We start from the raw sequence: 20,784 nt of genomic DNA, 5'->3' as shown, positions 1-20,784 counted from the left end.
TCAATATCTGAACATGCTTTTGGGGGTTAAATCTTCATGAGTTGGCAAGAGAGACAGCCACACCTGAGTTGGTTTTGAGCAATTTATTCATTTACTAGCTGGCCTGGCCACACGTTGCTGTGGGTCATCCCTGTGATTCCCCCCATCCCGTCGCGATCCATGACGTATCCCACCCCTCCTCCCTCCAACCCCCTGGCTCATCCCTGTGTTTTGGTAGGATACCCTTCCCTCTGTTTTCCCCGGGGAGTGTTGTCCCCTCCCCCCTGTATCTCCATACATTGGCCCCTGCGCACACACCGTGAACATTTTTATATAGATTTTTGAAAATTGAAATAAGAACATGAGAAGCAGAAGTTATTATTGTTTAATTTTATTTTTGGGGTTGTCATTTATTTTGGTGGGTATTGTATTATTTGGGCGTTGTTTGTGTGTTTTGGGGGTTTGTTTGTGTGTCTCTCTGTGTGTGTTTTGTTATTTGGATTTTCTAATTTTGGAGTAGGTGACCCAGAGAACCCAGAGAACTACTTTAATAATCCCGACCGGGGGGGGGGGAATCAAATAGCAAAGACCCACAGCCCCATAGCAACAGAAGGCGAGTTCCAAAGCGCCCGAGCTGTTCGGTTCCATAAAAAACCCAGGAAGTGGCAAGGGAAAGGTAGGAGATTGTAAATCGGGGGGGGGGGATTGGCCACTGCAAATATCCAAATATCCGAGGACTTAAAGTGGGGAGAGAAAGTGCATGGTTTGTTTGTTTTTTAAAGACGCAGAGGCTTGCAATCAGTCATAGTATTAAGCCTAGGTTAAAAGGGGCACCACTGCCCTTACTTAAAATGGCCGCCGGAGCCTCGCATGTGACACAACGCCCGCTAAATTTTAAAGTAAAAACCCCTTCCCGTGCCCCAAGTGCGTTGCTGTGGGTTATCCCCCCCGGGCCTAGTGGAGGCCTGGCAGCCTGGCAGGGGCCTACATAAAACAAAGGCTGTGCTGCGGCCTGTGATCCGGGCGCTCGCCCTCTCCCCCCTCGGGCCTGGTGGGGGCCGGGCGGCCTGGCAGTGGCCTACATAAAACAAAGGCCATGCTGCGGCCTGCAATCCGCGCGCTCACCCTCTCCCCTCCCGGGCCTGGCAGGGGCCTACATAAAACAAAGGCCGTGCTGCGGCCTGCGATCTGGGCACTCTCCCTCCCCCCCCCAGGCCTAGTGGGGGCCTAGCAGCCTGGGAGGGGCCTGGTAATGGCCGCCTTGGTGGTTTCAGTTGCTTGGTTGATGATGTCATTATTTGGCGCCGACCTTCAGAGCTTTTGCTGGTGACAGCGTGCAATCTGCCTTTTTATTGGATGCTGCTGGAGCCTTCAGAGCTTTTGCTGGTGATGTCTTATTTGTGCGCCACTTTTTTGCATTTAATCACTATTTAAGGTATGAAAGCTGTGCTTTTTTGGGAAAAAAATTATGCCAGATTCCTCACTGATGGGCAAGGTATGCTTTGTCCTAATTTGATGCAATTTGGTTCAGCACTTACGTAAAAAGGCTGCGACCTCTGCGCACACAATGCCTACATTTATATATAGATGCTACAAAATCAATGAACAAGCAGTTTCGACTTTTTAATGAAATTACATAGGGTGTTTCAACAGCTGTATTCCATGGAACAATAAAAGTTTAACACTAGGATTCCATGGAGCAATAAAAGAATAACACTAGTGTTATTCTGCGAGTAGAGAAGTAATGGCTTGTTGCATCCCTTGGTTTTTGTCAATGGGTTTCAACATGTCACTTGATAGTTTATGTGAGTTACTACCAGATGCCATAAATATTATGAAGAGAGGGCTTCAAATGAGAGGGGATCCCGGGATCCCTAACTGTACGCTAGTCTGTGGAAGAGCAGGAAATGAAAGATAGAAGTCTGTTAGCTCTAGACCAGGCATCTCCAAACTTTGGCCCTCCAGATGTTTTGGACTACAATTCCCATCTTCCCCGACCACTGGTCCTGTTTGCTAGGGATCATGGGAGTTGTAGGCCGAAACATCTGGAGGGCCGCAGTTTGGGGATGCCTGCTCTAGACCTAGGAGTAGCTACTAAGAATTATGTCCCTATTATGCTCAAAACCAACTCAGGTGTGGCTGTCTCTCTTGCCAACTCATGAAGATTTTACCCCCAAAAAGCCAGGATTTGACCACTGGAAATGACAATTTTGGCAAATTACCTTAAAAGTAGGTCCTCTCAAAAGCCTAATTTTTGCTTTTAGATTTTGCAAAAAAAAAAGCTCAACAACTTTGTCCCCCCCACTCAAAAAACTATGACAAGCCTAGGATACAAGTTCCTCATCCTTGTCTAATGGAAATATAGTAAAGGTTTGATGTGCCTTTAAGAGTTATGCAGAAGGAAAAGTATTTGTAGGAGGGCAAGAACTCTGGCTGCAGAGGTAAATAGTGCTGGATTAATGGTTCAAATGATTCAAATTTTTCAAAAAGTCTCTTTGGATAGATTTATTTCTTGAGGTTTACACCTGGTGAAGTTTATACGCTTTTACACCTGGTGAAGTTTATACGCCAGGACAGGGCCCTGTTTCGAAAATTCTTCAGCGGATAGTCTTATAGTCAACATGTACTGGGAGTTTCAAGTTGACTCTAAGACTATCCACTGAAGAATTTTCAAAACAGGGCCCTGTCCTGGCGTATAAACTTCACCAGGTGTATAAACGTCAAGACATAAATCTATCCAAAGAGACTTTTTGAAAAAATTGAATCATTTGAACCTTTAATTCAGCACTATTTTACCTCTGCAGCCAGAGTTCTTGCCCTCCTACACATTTTCTGTGAAGGAAGAATATTGGCAGGTTGCTTCTCCCATCATTGCAGCCCAACAGCAGGGAAAGCTGCAACTTCTGAGCTTGTTTCCAGACTATGCAATTACTTAGGTTATAGTTGCTTGACTTCTATAGCTAAGCACTAGATATGGATAGAGCCACCTGGTTTCACTCTGGAAAAGATTCTGCAGGCCTAGCCTTTTATGAACTTTCCGACTGCTCCATAACCTGCTTGAGATTCTAGATTGACTGTTTCTTCTGCAGAACTCCCCAAGGCACAGCCGGTTTTGCTGAGCTCCCCAGATGCTTAACAAGCATTGTAGGCTATGCTGGGCATGTACAAATGCCTCTTGGACCAGCAAGATGCTTTAACAGCATCACCTATGACACCAGCCAGGCGTTCTCTGTCTGAGCAAGCCTTGTGCAGCAACCTACAATGCCAGAAAAGCATGGACTGGATTGCTCTGTCCTTGCATGACAAGACACATTTATGTCAATGCAACACAGAAGGCTTCACCTGCCTATACTTTACTCCTGAATCCTGTTCTGCAAGGAAAGGATTCTGAACTCTCAATGAAATTGTCCAGTTGTCATTAAATCGTCCAGCAGAAATGCAAATCCACCAGCCATTTCAATTTGTAGCAGAGTTCCCTAGCATCCCTTGCTAACCAGAAGTACATGTTAGTGGATTTTGGGAAGCCATAATCTATAGGAGGCATCATACTTTGGCCTTGCAGTTGAACACAAGTCTGCCTCCTGGCTGGGTGTGGCACAGCAGAAAAGCATGTTGCACAGCAAAGTTGGGAAGTATTGCATTTGCAGAACCCAAGGTCCTAGTTCTCATTGAGATGGCAAATCTATGTCTGGGCTGTACCACTTCAGAATACAGAAGGGAGGTCAGACGCTTAAATGCTCCTCTAGACAACAAATGTGCCCTGCACCTTGAAAACTGGCAGGACGATGGGCAAAGGCTAGGCTAGAATGCTTTCCCCTGATATTAAGGGCCAAACTACATATTGCATTGGGAGCTGCCTCTTTTGAGCCCTCAATGCTTTTATTATTTTGTAAAAGCAGCTATGGGGACTCACTGGAGGGGCTCCCAATTTGGATCAGACCCCCTACATGGAAGCACAGTCATCCAATTGTGATTAGTCATAGAGAGAAAAGTTTGCAGGCTGAAACATTTAAGCCCCACGTGGCTAATGGATCCCTGAGGGTGGGGGAGGATCTGCATCATTGTTGGGGAGGGTCAGTCAGTATCCCCCCATATGCCCTGATCCTGCAGCTGCTTTTTACAAAAAGAAAATTTAAACAGGGGCTCCAAACATGAAACTCCATTGCAACATATCCTTGGTCCTTAGTCTTTTATGTAGATGGTCCAGTCCCCCCATCTTGTTATGGAGGAGCATCAAATTGTGTGCGTCTACATACCTGCAATCTGAAATGGAACATATCTTGTTTATGATTTTAATAGGTCCAAACCAGATTCCTTTCGCATGGAGCAGAGTGAGATTGAACAAGATGAGTGCAGAGGTGAAAGAAACCTTGGATGGTACATCTTTGTTTTTAAATAAATCACTCACTTCCACTTTTTTTTTAAAAAAAACAATGGTTTATAGAGGGAAATATTGTGAAGTATTCCTGAAGCTAATCTTGAGAGTTAGGAGGAGGAGGAGAAGCAATCTTGAAAGGTTTAGATCTCCATGCTCTAAGTGGACTTCAGTCTTCTGTTCGTTCTATGATGGCTTTAAATGAGAATGGTAGGAAGGCATATCCTGCCCCAGTGTAGAATTTGTTCTGGAACTCCACCCTAATGGGAGGGCAAATAAAGAGGGTTCTGTGTTCAATAAGGGGTTAGTTTAATCTAATTCAGCCGTTCTCAATGAGCTGCGGGCCCTTTGTTTTTCAAAAGCCAAGCCATGGACCCCCTATCAATCGCTGTGGTAGTTTTTGTTATGCGAATGGTGCCACGGACCCACTGGGTAGGCTATGCAGACCCACCTGGGGGTCTGTGGACCACTGGTCAAGTTTATTATTTCTATCCTACTTTTCTATTAAACAGCAATCAAAGTGGCTTACAAAAGGAAATACAGGTAGGTAGCCATGTTGGTCTGACATAGTCGAAACAAAATAAAAAAATTCCTTCCAGCAGCACCTTAGAGACCAACTAAGTTTGTCATAGGTACCGGTATGAGTTGAGAACTGCAACTTATTACCAAGCTTAAAACCACGGAGAGACCTGGATTGAATAAAGACACTGGATTCTTATCTCATTATACATGATAAAGCTGGAAGGAATTCTCACCCCTTGCTTTTCCTGTAGAGCATTTGCAATCGTTAACGGTCATCAACAGCTATCAGTCTGTCAATCACCCACTCCCTTCCCCCCCCCATCTGACTATATATAAGCGTCTGGGGACTTCTGCTTCAATGTATCTGAAGAAGTGTGCATGCACACGAAAGCTCATACCTATGACAAACTTAGTTGGTCTCTAAGGTGCTGCTGGAAGGATTTTTTTATTTTTTTTTGAAAAGGAAGTACAGTTAAGCCTATTTTTTCATTTTTGAAAAGAGAATATCAAAACAATGCATCCATTAAAACACTGTCTTTCGCCTTCAAATGAGAACTGTATCAAATTTCTCTCTCCCCCCCCCCAATCCCAGAACAAATGAGCTGAAGGCCAGAAGCCTCTTTGTGATGTAGGTCTCTTTCTCTGAAGATCCAATTAAGGTAGCAGATCTACTCCTTGGTTGGAATGTGTATCATTGATCACCTCCACCTATGCTCAACTTGTATAATTGTAAATACACTAAATGTTTCAAAAAAACACCACAACCTCTCCCAAGTTTTCTCTTGCAGGAGAGTATCACTGGGCCACTGGGGATGTGGGGAACCCATAGCGATACATTTTCAAACTATTTCTTTTCGTTGTTTCTTTGTCAACCCTTTTCCTACTCAAATGCAACCCAGGTTACCTACCAGTGAAGTCTCAGGGCATGCAGGAAGGCAGAGAGGCCCTCCATGATCAGCAAAATGGCTACAGTCAGAGCAGCAAAGACAGCAAAGAGGATGAAGATTACGACGAGTCCTATCCAGTTGCCGCTGGACTGGAATGAGATGATAAGCACCTGGCCCCAGAGGACCTCTGAGAGCTCTGGAGAGACAAAGGGGAAGAGAGTACAGAGGCAAATGTCAAGCAAGAAACAGCCACAAACAGCAAGACATTAAAGACCATTCAGGCAGGAGATCCCCCTAAGAAGAGTAAGTCACAGCTCCCCTCTGTTCCCCCCACCCCCCATGAAGGCCAGAACCTGTAGCCAAAGGGCCACATTCCTTTCTGGGCAACCTCCCAAGGGTGACATGCCAGCAGTGGATGGCATAGCTGCCAAGTCTCCCATTTTTTGTGGGAAACCCCGGATTTTAATCCATTTCCCGCTGTTATCCCGAATAGAAAAAAATCCCGGAAACCCCCCGGATTTCTTACCTGCCAGGGAGGCTCCATTTCGGGTGCCGCTCTGCCCATGCCTGGGCACCGGAAATCAGGCAGTGCCAGCACCGGAAGTTGCTTCTACGCATGTCTGGACATGTGTAGAAGCGACTTCCGGTGCCGTGCTGCTGCTGATCCCGCATTTTTCAGCGGGAGACTTGGCAGCTATGGTGGATGGAGCTTCAACCTTTGTAATACAACAATATCTGAAGTTCACTGCCACTTCCTACTTTCTTTGTTGATGAATCAGTACTGTTATTTTCCCTGCCTAGGGCTCTCTGTTCTCTTTCTTAAAGGGTGCACCCAACCAATATTGAACATGATGGCATCGCAGCTTTCTCACTGATCAGAACTGGCTTTGCAATAACATCACCAAGAGCAAACAAAGCCAGCTCCGAGCGAGGGCACTGCTGCCTGCATCAGTCATTTGGTTGAAGCCAGTCAGCTGGCCCCACTGATCACCCTCAAACTATGTGGGTGAACCTTGTCGCCTCCTCTCAATACAAGCACCACCAAACTGCCCCAAGAAGGGAGGTGGTGTTTTCTTGGCAATGCCAACAACGTTGAAAAAACACTCCCCATCTTTTGGCTCACGTTTAGCTTTAATGTGCCTAACTGTGTGTGGTATTCAACTAAGCTTTGCTTAGAGTAGACATGTTGAAATAAATGAGCATGGATAAGTTAGATTCATTCATGTCAATGGCTCTACTCTGAGTTAAACTTGAATGCAGTATGACCTTCCTTGTACACTGTCCCTGAGTTCCTAATTATCTGCTGGCCATTCAAATAATCTCTGGGAGGGATGAGGAACCTGTGGCTCTCCAAATGTTGTTGGACTGAGTTTCAGCAAGGGCTGCTGGGAACTGGAGTCCAGCAATGCCTGGTATTTACCAGGTTCCCAGCACCTACTCTGCGGAGATGCCTAGTATTAATATTCTCTCATCCCATGCCCAAACAGGTTTGATCCCTGTATGGGACAACTGCATATTCCTGCACTTCAAGAGGTCGGATTAGATCAGGCATCCCCAGACTTCGGCCCTCCAGATGTTTTGGACTACAATTCCCATCTTCCCCAACCACTGGTCCTGTTAGCTAGGGATCATGGGAGTTGTAGGCCAAAACATCTGGAGGGCCGAAGTCTGGGGATGCCTGGATTAGATAATCCTCGGGCTCCCTTCCAACTCTGCGATTCAGACATATAAAACACAGTGAGCACCACAAATGAAAAACTCACGTGCATGAGCCAAGCTCAGCGCCCAGAGCCGGAGGTAGGAAGCTGTATTGGAAATGCAGCCCAGGCAATATTCAATGGTGTGAATAGCCTGGTGAACAAAGATGTCTCCGAAGTTGAACTGAAAGAGATTTTAAAGGGGGGAAATGACATTACATTGTGGCCAGGAGCACCCAAAGAACTACATAACCGAGGATTGGGCACAGAAGAATCGAAATTGCATAATGTACTATTGAAAAGCAACAAGAAAACACCATCAAAAGTTTACAATCTATTATTAGAATGGGACCTATAAGAAGAAGAAGCAGGGCCGGCTCTAGGTAGACCCCCGGTGGCACGGTGAGCCAGGGCGCGGAAACCATACTACGCCCTGCGAGGGCGGGGGCACCGGAGCGATCTCCGCCCCTCAGTGCCAGGGCGGCCGACCTGCTCAAGACTGCCCTGAGAAGAAGTTAAAGAGGTGATGGTAAAGTGGGCTCAAGACATTGAGCATACAATATATTTGGAACAGTGGGAAAGGCTCTGGTGTATAGATATTAGGTTCACCGCTTGCTACACCATAAAAGAGAATTTCAAGAAAATGTTTTTCAAGTGGTTCCTAACACCATCAAAGCTTGCCAAAATTTATAAACAGAAGTCTAATTTATGCTGGAAATGTGGAAAAATGGAAGGAACATTGTCCCTTATCTGGTGGAGCTGTGAAAAAACAAAGACCTACTGGGGTATGATTCATGAAGAACTAAAAAAAATATCTTAAAACATCTTTACAAAAGAAACCAGAGGCATATTTATTCGGCTTATTGGGAAAAGACATACCACAGAAAAAGAAAGGAATTTTCTTATATGCTACAGCAGCCGCCAGGATAGTATATTCCAGCAAATGGAAGAGCAAACTAATACCCACAAAAGAAGACTGGCTATACAAACTAAGTCAATTTGTAGAAATGGCAAAGCTAACTGCGTACATAAGAAGACAGACAAACCAAAAACTCAGATCAGAATGGCAATGCTTCGAAGAATACATGGACAAACACTGTTCAAGAAAGAATATGTTGATATGCCTAGATTAAAGGAGTAAAGTAGAAAATATTAATTAGGAATGTCATAATGAGATCAAAAATTTAAAAATCGCAATGATAGTATCAAATCTATAAGATAAGGAAGTTGAGATGTTGTGGAGGGGGGAAGTATTTTTGTGTATGTGTATGTAAATAGTAGCCTTATTTTTGTATGTTTTTGCACCGGGTAGGGTGCATTTCTTTTTCTATATTACTAAAATTTAATTAAAATAATAATAAAAAACCTACATCACTGGTTCTCCCCTAAATATTTTGGATTTTTTTCTCAAACAGAGCACCTGCTACCAATACTGCCTTCATTCTTTAATCACACTAATGCTGTTGACTTTTCATCTACATTTGAATACAACTGGGCACCATGTTGAATTAAGACAGACCCTTTGAAATCTGCAATGATATGTGTGTGTGTCTTAGAATTCCTGAGCAACGTGGAAGACAAAGCTGGTAATGTACTCCTGTATATCTCTAGCTATATACAGGATAACGGCCTCTTGACAGTGATGCCATAACACCTCTGCACACATGTCTTCAAACACTTTGGCTGAAAGTGGCCTACACGCCATGTGAAGAGGTGCCTCCTTTTGTCTGTCCTGAAGCTCTCATTAATCAGGCATTAATAAACAAAAAACAAAACAAATGCAGCCTCATGTTAGTAACTGATCAGTGCATAGTTGGCTTTTTAATGTTCGTTGGGTTGTACTATTGAATATATGCAAAACAGCACAATCTGCTTCAATGGAGGACCCCGGGTTCCGGTGCTATGAGGGAGGGAGAAAAAAGAAAAGCTCTCCCTATTCACTTTCCCCACAGCATACATAATTTCCTGCACCTCTTTCTTCCTAACTAAAAAGCCTCAAAATGCAGAAACCATATTTTTTCCCCCATAAGGGAGTTTCTCCAGCCCCTACCTCTTCCTCCCCTACTTTTGGTTGCCCCTACCTCTTCCTCGTGGTCTTCATGCCCGCCATGGTGGCCGCCATCATTGTGGTCGTCTTGGACTGGCTTCTTAGGATAGTCAGACTTAATGATCTCCACCTCAATGTCCCCAGTGGGGCTCTCCGACAGCTCAGGTGAAGCCAGCTTAGGAGAAGCAAAACAGAGAAGGGCTTTTGTCAGCGCACGTAAGTGCATGTGGGTCTCCAAAAAAGCAGATCCAGCAGAAAGTACGACGTATTATTGCAGAAATAGTTTTTAAAAACAATAGTCTAAAGCCCAAGGTCCCCCAATTCTTGTGCTCAAGCTTCCAGGACCTGCTTGCCAGGGGTGGGCCAGGCAATGGATGCAATTCTTACCCCAGTACAGTCATACCTCGGTTTAAATACGCTTCGGTTTGAGTACTTTCAGTTTAAGTACTCCATGGACCTGTCTGGAACGGATTAATCCACTTTCCATTACTTTTGATGGGAAAGTTCGCTTCAGGTTAAGTACGCTTCAGGTTAAGTACAGACTTCCGGAACCAATTGTGTACTTAAACCGAGGTACCACTGTACAGTTGGCTACATAACAGCCCCTCAAAAGTCAAGAGCCTTCTACACACACACATGGACACATGCCAGGCAGGCAGAAGCACTCAAGCTAGGTCTGGGGAAGGGCTTGTCCTGAGGAGAAGCCTGAGAGCTGGATAGAGCGACCAGGAGGTTCTCATTTGGCCCCCCGAGTCTGAGGCTCCCCAGCCTCAGAGACTATATCCTTTGATTGCATAGTAATCAACCTATTTCTATATACATGCATCAGGCAATCTATCTTCCCATCGCCTCACTGTCTTTTTTTTTTTACCAGACATCAATTTCACATCTTAACAAGCTACAAAAAAGGTTCTTATTATTGAATAAGGCTTTGGCTGACAAATGGGCTCATTAGTAGTCAGTTGCTATGGGGAATGTCTAAATGTACTTCAGATGGCGAAACAATGAATTACAGGGCAGTGAAAATAATCTTTGAATTAAATCACCACCCATCTAAGAAATTAATATTGCATGTATTGTGTGGGGTGGGGGTGGGAAACGAGGCACTTGTTTAGCAAGTCTCTTCCCGGGGTTTAATGTTTGGGTTGCATTATAATAGTTTTCAAATGGACTGGATTCTCAGAAAGCTGCTTTCCATATGAGCAAGAGCAGACTGCGACCCAGCAGACAGAAAGCTAGAGAAGAGGACTCGCCTTCTGTTCAAAAACTAAGTTTATTGCACAGCTATTGGTCAAGCCACCATCTTTTAGCCAAGACCACTTCAATGGGTATCCTATATATTACTGATGCTACGCTGCTGCATAAACCTGTGAGTTTTAACTCTGCTAATGGGGCTTTCTCCTGCTGGAGGGATTGCAAACCCCTGTGTTTTAGAAACAGGCACCAGCCGTTTTTCCTTCGTTGTTAACCCACACAGGTTGGGTGTCTAGATTAGTATAATTGATATATCCTCTTACCAATTCCAATTAGTTTGGTTGATCACCTATCACAGATGCTGTAGCAGCAGATTCCCTCCCTTGGAAAGGGGTTGGATTAGTTGAATTACAAGGTTTCTTCCAGCTCTACAATTCAGTGCTTTCAGAACCTGGTTTTGTAAAGATCTGCAGATCTTTGCTACTAATCTTCAGCTCATCTCACTCAACACAAGATTGCCTTTACCTCTAGCAAGGAGGCCAAGTGTCTCAAGAGATCTGTATTCTTACCATACGCTGAGCTCTCTGGTGATTGGCTCGAAGGATGAAAGGCTTAATCAAAAGCATCCAAGGAACAGAAATCAGGGCAAAAATTACCAGGAAGGTTTGTACTTCTTGCTACAAGGAAGGAAGGAAATAAGATAGATAAGCAATACACACCACCCACCCACCCACACCTGCTTAAATGAAAATTTGGTGTCAATTATCTTTTTTCAAAAATGCAATTCTATTGTGATATTAAAAAATAACACACTGGCTCACTCACAGCTCCAATTCTGAGTGGTTTAACACTCGACCCCTCTTGCCAGGGGACTCTGGGAATTGTAGGTCTGGAAGGAAACAGGGGTCTCCTAACACACTACAGTTCCCAGGATTCTTTGGGTGTGTGAACCATGATTGTTTAAAGTGGTATGATACTGCTTTAAATGTATGGTGCAGATGAGACCCATGCAAGTAAATTTATTTTACCTTGAGGGAAGGAGCTATAATTTGGCAATGTGGTTTTGTTAAAAGAAATGGCCCTATGCGTTCTGAAAAAATTCAACCGTTCTGGCTGAAGATCAGTGAAATTGCTATTTGAAAAACAGAAACATATCCTGGGAAACCATTGAATGCTGAAGCTGCCTTACCAACATGATTAATTAGGACTCTTTGGGGAAATGTTTCGCAACTTTCAAACTGTGCTTTTGATTTAAGATTGTTTGCCCCGAATGCTGCTGTATTATCCTTCCTCAAGAGCGTGCTCATAAATCAAGAGCATTTGCCAATCTGTTACTTGCAAACTAATGCATGTACTTTTAATTTGTAACCTGGAACTGAGTAATTCTGTGCCATTTACAGGGCACATATAAGTCTGTTGTGAAACAGGCTGGGTTTTTTTGTTCTCATTTTCATTATTCTGAGAGTAAGCTTTCCGAATAAAATGAAGTTTATCTGTTTCACATGAAGTCTCTGCTTGTCTGCTCTCTCTCTCTTTTTTTCCCCCCTCAACATCTACGGTAGGTTTTTTTTATAAGGCAGGAACCCTTTTTCCAGTACTGGCAGATCCAGGGCTCTACAACATGAAAACCTATTTGTTTCCAACACACACAGCTACATTAGGGTTGCCATATTTCAAAAAATAAAAACCAGCAGCTTTTTTTTTTTTTACAAAAACACCAAAAAAAACCCCACAATTTTTTCAATTGACTTGCCTAAGATCCAGGACAAAGCACTGCCTTTCGGAAACACCCCCGGATGTCAATTCCGCCAATTACATCTCAGTAATGTCCGGGAAAATCCAGGTGTATGGCAGCCTTAAGCTACATTAGACTCTGAATCCTCCTTAGTCCACAACAAATCTCTCTCTCTCTCTCTCTCTCTCTCTCTCTATATATATATATATATATGTAAACTGGCCATGTCCGTTGGTTTGCACTTTTCACCGAAACCACTTGAGCGATAGCGATGAAATTTGGACACAACGTCACATGCCACTATGCGAGTGTTCCTAGCTACGCGGGGTATACAAATGTCACACCTGCGCAAGCTAAAACCCCGTTTTTAGGACCTAAAAAGTCAGCCAGGAGACCCTGTCGAGCATGCTGGGAAAAGAACCAGGTTACAAAACATTGCCCTCTATCGGCAGCTACACTGGTACTGCAGCTAGAACACCTTCCCTCTCCACAACACCACAGCTCGCCTTTACAGACTAGGCCGAATGGAAGTGGGGACTCACCTGGGTGGGGGTTGGGGGGAGGAGGGGCGGGATATGTCATGGATCGGGACAGGGTGGGGGGAATCACAGGGATGAGCCACAGCAACGTGTGGCCGGGCCAGCTAGTAGTCAAATAATAACCGTAAACCATCCTTCCAAACCTGGTGCCCTTGGCAAAAGAGAAAGGAGACCATACCTGATGCACATACAGTGGAGCATTTGTCTCATCATTGTAACTGAACAGAAACATGTTGATAAAATGGATGAGGATGCTAGGGGCATCTTGCGCGTCAGCAACACCGTATTGGCACCACTTGAAAATAACCATGAAAACCAGGTAACCAAACAGGCAGAGGATGAAAATCATCTGTGGGATGAACTGCAGGATGATGTTGAGGGTTTGCCTGAAGTAACTGGGAAGACAGAAGCCAAGAGAAGAAGAAAAACATCAGTGTGGAAGCAAATAGAGTTTGCAACAGCTTCCCACTGTGTGGTGCCCTCCAGACATTGTTGAGACTCCTCCCATCGTCTCTCTTGGCCATTGCCTATTCTAGATGGAGCTGATGGTGGGAGTTGTAGCCCTGCAACATCTGGAAGGCGGCATGTTGGAGAAAGCTGATTTACAGGATGATGTGGAAGGAAGGAGGGCAATTGGGACATATTAAATCACCAGTTGGTTTATTTTGGTAAGGTGAAGCCACCACACAGTGCCGGATTACTAAATAGGCAGAGTAGACTATGGGCCTATGGGCCTTTTAGGACAACAGATCAAAATAATACTGATTTGATATTGAAATAAAATTACAATCCAGCTTTCTTGATTGTTAGCTTTATATACATCAATAATCAATGGGTTTTTTTCATATATGCATTGCTCTCACTTTTTGCCAGCTTAAATGAAGTCTTGTGCAACCGTTTCTAACAGTAAAAACAGGAAGCCAAGATAAGGCAAATCGCTTCCTGGGTGCTTCCGTGGTAATACATACATCAGACCGTTTGTGGCCAGGAACATCCTGCTTCTGCAAAGTACCAGATTTTACAGATCTTGCAAGTGACACAAGGATTGCTCTTTTCACCGCACCCAATGAAGGAGGAAGAGGCTGCAATCGTTTGGTCAAGCAAGACTGAGCCAGCATCTTCTGTTGAGAAAAAGTCTCTCTACTAAGCCCATCCTGGACAATGTGAACGTGAAGGGCAAGCACATGGTCATGCAGGTGGACTTCAATGTCCCAATGAAGGACAACAAATTAACCAACCACCAGAGAATTAAGGCAGCTGTCCCAACCATCAAGCATTGCTTGGACCACGGAGATAAGTCTGTGGTACTGATGAGTCACCTGGGGTGACTTGGTGGAGTTACTATGCCTAAGAAATTCCCCTTGCAACCTGCAGCCGCAGAACTTTGATCGGGACGCCTTGTTCCTGGAAGACTGTGTGGGTTCAGAGGTTAAAGCAGTTGGTTCTTATCCTGAAACTAGCTCAGTCACTCTTCTGGGAAACCTCTGATTCCATGCAGAAGGGGAAGGGGAAGATACTTCAGGGAACAAGATCAAGGCTGATTCAGCAAAGGTAGATGATTTCAGAGCATTGCTTTCTAAACTAGGAGATGATTTTATCATTGGTGCTTTCGGAACTGCACACAGAGCTCACAGTTCCATGGTTGGGTTCAATCCACCTCAAAGCTGCTGGTTTCCTGATAAAGAAAGAACTTGATTATTTTGCTAAAGCTCTAGAGCAGTCTTTCTCAACCTTGGGTCCCCAAATGTTTAACTACAACTCCCATCATTCCTAGCTAGCATGGCCAATGGTGAATGATGAGGGGACCCAAGGTTGAAAAAGGATGCTCTAGAACAGGCACCCCCCAAACTGCGGCCCTCCAGATGTTTTGGCCTACAACCCCCATGATCCCTAGCTAACAGGACCAGTGGTTGGGGAAGACGGGAATTGTAGTCCAAAACATCTGGAGGACCGAAGTTTGGGGTGCCTGCTCTAGAAAGTCCAGAGTGATCCTTCCTAGCAATCCTTGGAAGTGCTAAAGTTCAGGATAAGATTCAGCTGACCCAAAACATGCTGGATCAAGTCAATGAGATGATAATTGGTAGTAGGATGGCTTTCACCTACCAACAACATGGAGATTGGCAATATTTTTATAAGAAGAAGAATCGGTTGGAGGAAAGCAGTATGCTAACTTCTTCTAAGCTTCTAATTAATGCATGTGTTGTTTTAAACAACCAGAGGACACTGCTTATGTAGCAATCTAGCCAGAATTTTCTCATACTCCCTCTGTTTAAGTTAACTCCACCCCTAAAAGCTGAGTCATCTTGTTTGCTATTCCTCCAGAAAAGATGTCTGCTATTCCTCTCCTATCTCCACCCATCTTGCAAATAGTTCCTGCATGAATAAAGCCTTTAAACTCCAGAAACTGCAAGTTATGATTTCAATCTGAAGCCTTGACCAAATCACTAAGAAGGTAGCTTTACTTCCTGCATTCTTAAAATATTGATAAGCCTGGAGTGGTAATGAAGGAACCCTCTCTTGGCAGAGTTTAATTAAATAATTCAGTCTCTCAGGAACACTGAGGAGTGAAGCCTAACATTCTCCTACATGAGAGATATGGACACTGAAGATATGGTCATATGAAAATAGGGAGAGCAAAGAGATCACAAATGAAGAACCAAGGCAGCTGGGCCTGGGAAACAGCAAGATCTCCAAGGCAGAACAGCAAAAAAGGATTCCAGTTCAGGAAACCTACAAATGAATCACAGTTGTATGCTACAACAAGCAACATATGAATTAAGCATGGGACATTTAAACTTACATGTAGTTGAAGAGACTGAGTACTACCCCAAAGACCATGTGTGTGATTCCCATGACAACAGACATCTTCATTTTGTAGGAGTTTAAAAAGGTCAACTTGTTGCTTGCAATGTTCCAGATCTTGGAGAAACAGGAAAGAAGACATGTGAACATAATGGAAGTTGTAAGTGAGGGCCTGTCAGGCCACGAGATTATAAACACAGAAGGCGTTACCCCTCTAAAAAGAAGTGCCATTCATCCAATCCATGCCACCCCCTGCATCCTGGACACTGAGATGGGAGCAGCATGGGGTGGGTGTTGTAGCAGTGCTGTCCTGGCAGCAATACTGCTGCTCTCCAGAAGAGGAGGCAGCAAGGTCAATGGAGAGCTGGGTTTGGGGGCAGAAGCACCCTGCAGATGTACATGCCCGTGAAGGGTCGCAGCCCCAAACTAGGGATGAGGGAGAAATTCAATTTGATTTGCATTTAAAAGTAAATCGGTTGAATCCAAAACAATTTGCAAACCAAAACACAGATATGTTTTGAAATTTGTGCTTATCTGAATTTTGTGACGGGGTTCTCCAATATTTGCAAGAACACACATATTAAAGGAAAGTGCGTATTAAAATGAATGTAGTAGTCAAAATTGCATTAATAATGCTTTATGTTAGGGGAAATTGCTTTGTAAAAAGGTGAGTTGAAACTGCATACAAAAATGTGTCTTTGGGGAGAAATTCGTACCAAAACGGCAACTGATTTTCGTGAAGATCTTTTTTTAAAAAAAAACCAACAACGCAAAATTGCCTCAGAAACGTGGAGAACTGAATTTAAGACCAGAAAGGCAAGAAATGGGGAGAAGAGAAAGTGACAGGTCCTCCCATCTCTGCCCTTCAACCTCACCTCCCTCCCGCCCCCCAATTCTGGTGAATGACAGGATCACTGCCACCGGAAGGGCCCGCCTCTAGCTCCACACATTCCCTTCAAAGGGTCCCCTTCCCACTAATGCTGAACACAATCAGTCACTGGGGGTGTCATCTTAGCATTCATTAAGCATGTGAGAGGGGAGGTGTTGAATCCATAGTCCTCGTGTATGTTCTCCACTGTTTTCAATTGTACTGTTTGCGTCTTGGTAAACCTATGGACCAGTCTGGCTGAAATAGGCAAGTATGACTGACGGACTGAAACAGGACGAGCCCTATGCAGCGCCACCCAAAGTCTGTGACTGTATGACTGTCACTAGAAGGGTCTCCAAGGTGGAGGGTTTACTTGCAACCAAGGCTGCCATCTAGTGACCAGATACTTGGCTGACACCCTTAAGACGTTCATTGGGAAGTTCTCTCCTGAGGCGGAGTTCTTTTGATGGGAGGCAGCAATGATGTGGGGAAGAAAGTGTTCTGTTGTTCCGTTTCTAAAATGTTAACCAGCATCAGTTAATGCAGAATGGGCACAATATTAGTCAATCTGGGCAACTTCAAAGCTGAGATTAAGACGTGCTTCCCTCCCTCCGGGTGACTATTCCTAAGGAGCAAGCATTTTAACAAATATAAATGCCGCAGCAATTTGGGCATGCTCAAATTGACATTTCTGATTTACAGTGCCATTGTTCCCCCCCCCCCCCTAAAAGCTAATTCTTGGAATCGTGAGGATTGGCAGCCCAGGAGAGTGTTTTCTCTGTGGCAGCCCCTGAATTGCAGAAGTCATTCCACACAGAGGTGTGGGTCTAACTTTTTTCTGCTTGCATGCCCAAGACATACCACTTCACCGCTGGCATTCAGCAATTAAGGTCTTTTGTTCAAGCTGTACTATTTCTGTTCTGGTTGGAAGGGTTTTGCTTTCCCCACTTCCTTTTATAACTGTACGTTGACGTTGTTGCAACCAAATGGTTTTGTGGTTGTAATCAAGGCCTTATGGGGAGGGGCAGGGAAGAAAGTTCATTAATAAATAAATGCACATGCCCACTCAGGAGTTAAGTCTCATGGCATCGAATGGGGCTCCTCCCAGGTAATTGGATGCGAGGGAAGTGTACATTACTGAGTTGCCCTGCAGTAAAATATTTCATGTATTCCTATACAAACAATTTCCTAGTCATTAAACATAACATTACAACCACATGGTGTGTTTTGCGAACTCTGATGGGAGCTGCAATCCAACCATGGCAGGTTGGGGAAAGGCTCAGTAAATGCAGCTCGCTAAATTGCTTCCAAGAGAAGCTGACCTGGCAAGACATGGACGCAGTGCTATGCTTTGATCAGCTGAGTGGCAGGTAGAAATTCAATGAGCAAAAGCTTTTTCCCAGCACAGCAGTGCAGCAAAGGCTAGCCCAGGCATAGGCAAACTCGGCCCTCCAAATGTTTTGGAACTACAACTCCCATCATCCCTGACCACTGGTCCTGTTAGCTAGGGATGATGGGAGTTGTAGTCCCAAAACATCTGGAGGGCCAAGTTTGCCTGTGCCTGGGGCTAGACCAGGCATGTCAAACATGCGGCCCTCCAGATGTTTTGGCCTACAACTCCCATGATCCCTAGCTAGCAGGACCAGTGGTTGGGGAAGATGGGAATTGTAGTCCAAAACATCTGGAGGGCCGCATGTTTGACATGCCTGGGCTAGACCCTTCACATGCTGAATTTCTGCTTATCTTCCAGCTGTTAAAAAGACACAGAAGCCCAAACTGGCTACCCCAATCTGTTACTTGCTACCTTCTGTTATTTCCCCGGAAATCTTAGATTGGCCCAACCAACAGATCACCCCTCTTCCCTCCGCCATGACCCACTGCCAGATGAATGGCAGGAGGAGTTCCGATTACCGGATCAATTCCAAAAGGATAGGGGTTTCCAGAGAAAACTCCTGCCACTGCCGGATCCAGCTGGAGGGTCTCTGAATTATGCACAATTTCGTCCCTGCAAATGAAGAGAGAAACATGATTTGCTTAGGTTGCCTACAGCAGTGAGATGGGCTTTCCCTATTGCTTGATGCTTGAAGAAACAGTAACACCAAACCCAAACCCCAAACCATTGCTAACCACTTTGCATTAGCCAAACCCATTCTGAATTAAGGCACAGGGAGTTTGCCCCTCACTATTTTCCTGCTCCTGCTCTGCACCCCTAGACACTGCTGGTGTGGGGCAGGGAAATGAGGACGGTTGCGACCCGAGGAATGTTCCAGAAGACATTGTGGAAGGGCGGGGGAGACACAACGACTGTATATGCGGTTGCCGTTTTCTGCGGCCGTCACACATTTAGGGTAGCATCTAGGTTGGCTCACAAGGACCCAGCTCGCCACTTACGTCCAGTTCCCGCCGATGTACATGGGGCGGACAGACCAGGAAGACCCAAATATATTCAATGACTTGGAGAAGCAATCGTTGTAGATGAAGCCGGTGTAGATGGAGAAGATGCTCATGAGGAGGATCAGGTAGCGGCCACTGAAAAAGGTGTTCCAGATCTGCACAGGGTGATTGCCAGAGCAAAGAGAATATCAGGAGCCAGCATACAAGGGCCAGCAAGCCTCAGACTAAATGTGGCCCTCTAGGGCTCACTTTCTGGCCCTCTGAACATTGCCAACCCAGCTCCACCCCCCATGTGTTCTGGCCTGGTTGGAAAGTGTCCTTGAACTCTCGTCATCTTCTTGCTTGCCTGGAGGGAGGAGAGAAGAGTGTCCTTGTGTGTAGAAACTGACCTGCTGTGTAAAATTTGCATTTGTTGCTCCGCCCACTCCTGGCCCCCGTAAGAAGGGCATGTGGCCCTGGGGGCTGAAAATGGTTCCCTATCCCTACAGTATGGAAGAACTTATCACCCTCCTTTCCCAATCCCTGCTTCGAATTACTGCTGTGGAAATAAATTGTCCCTGGAGCGAAATCTTTGAAGGCTGCCTTCAGCATACAGTTCTGCCCGCGGCCACTCACCTCATTGTCACTTTTCTGGGCTAGGAGGGCCTTCTCATTGGTGACCATCCAGAGAGCAAAGGCCAACATGACAGTCCCGTGGCCACAATCGCCAAACATCACCGCAAACAGGAAAGGGAAGGTGATTATAATGTAGGGGGCTGTGGGACAGAGAAAGGCGTTAAGGGCATTCCTTGAAAGGAAGGGAGTTGTTGAGCCAAGGAGCACCAGGAACGCCCATTTCCCAGCATGGGGGAGCCCCCATTTGGTGGCACTGGGAAATCCATTTCCCAGGCTCCCGGGAGGTAATGCCAATCTCGCCATATGCCAGCGAGAAAAAGCCAAATGTATTTGGCGCTTGAATTATAGAGTGGCCTGACACCTTTTTTTAAAAAAAAAACAGTCTCAAAGGTTACAGGTGGGTGCAGGATTTGCCTAAAATTGGAGAGGCAGCATAGCTTGTGGGTTTCATTAGAGCCCATAATTTGAGTAATGGTTCCAGCAAATTAAGTAAATTAGCCCGTGAGAACTAATTGGAATCACCAGGTGGCACTGTTATACATCACAGTGAAGCCTCTTTTTGGGCAAGCAGGAGGGTGGGCATTTTCATTACCAAAAATTCATTATAAAATTGATGATTGGTGTGAGTCTGCTCTGAAAACCTGGCACTGGTGATTGCACTGAATGTCCTGTAAAGAAACATTTGCCTTGCTGACAGCACTTTTTGTTCACCCCCTTACAATAATGGCTTGCAATAAACAGAACATACCCATGTTGCTCCCCCCCCTCCTTCTGAACATTCAATCTACAGAAATCCAAATGTCGCTGCATTTCAGGCAAGCAGCCCTGGTTTAAGTTGAAGTAATAGGAATTGACAGAGGAATAAAAGCACCTTGCATTTCATTTTAAATCTTTTAAATCTACAGCAAAATATAGAACAGGTTCTGTTTACCTGGATTAAGTTCCCTGTAATTACCCACACCATAGGCATCTACAATAGTCTGAAAACCCAAAGTGAACTTATTGGCCCTGTTAAAGGTAGGAGGAGACATCTTGGTCTGTATCGCAGTCAGGATTGGGTTGATTGAAGAGCCGCTACGTTCCTGCAATCAGATTGATGGCGATTAGGGTCCTACCTGTGAGATTTCGCT

The 20,784-nt window shown here is 44.9% G+C and overlaps 1 protein-coding gene and 1 pseudogene across 2 annotated transcripts in view; one reads left to right on the top strand and one right to left on the bottom strand.

Annotated features, from left to right (window-relative positions):
* Window positions 1–4,157: 4,157 nt before the first annotated feature.
* ATP6V0A4 (ATPase H+ transporting V0 subunit a4) overlaps window positions 4,158–20,784 on the bottom strand; it is a 35,260-nt gene continuing 18,633 nt past the window's right edge. Inside the window, exons 11-21 of one of the 2 annotated variants that reach the window (XM_035127314.3) lie at window positions 20,586–20,736; window positions 19,655–19,794; window positions 19,037–19,194; window positions 18,557–18,650; window positions 15,776–15,894; window positions 13,154–13,370; window positions 11,271–11,378; window positions 9,542–9,682; window positions 7,527–7,644; window positions 5,785–5,959; window positions 4,158–4,614 (exon numbers count right to left, since the gene is read on the bottom strand). In XM_035127314.3, coding sequence (XP_034983205.1) covers window positions 4,524–4,614; window positions 5,785–5,959; window positions 7,527–7,644; window positions 9,542–9,682; window positions 11,271–11,378; window positions 13,154–13,370; window positions 15,776–15,894; window positions 18,557–18,650; window positions 19,037–19,194; window positions 19,655–19,794; window positions 20,586–20,736 — 1,512 coding nt within the window. In that variant the 3' untranslated portion in view covers window positions 4,158–4,523. The remainder of the gene's footprint in view (window positions 4,615–5,784; window positions 5,960–7,526; window positions 7,645–9,541; window positions 9,683–11,270; window positions 11,379–13,153; window positions 13,371–15,775; window positions 15,895–18,556; window positions 18,651–19,036; window positions 19,195–19,654; window positions 19,795–20,585; window positions 20,737–20,784) is intronic. The other variant, XM_088652224.1, reaches the window with a different exon arrangement.
* On the top strand, window positions 14,028–14,869 carry LOC132592770 (phosphoglycerate kinase-like; annotated as a pseudogene).

The sequence above is a fragment of the Zootoca vivipara genome, chromosome 9 (assembly GCF_965207765.1).
Source record: "Zootoca vivipara chromosome 9, rZooViv2.hap1.1, whole genome shotgun sequence".
Taxonomy (NCBI): domain Eukaryota; kingdom Metazoa; phylum Chordata; class Lepidosauria; order Squamata; family Lacertidae; genus Zootoca; species Zootoca vivipara.
This window is presented reverse-complemented; position numbering and strand designations above follow the sequence as displayed.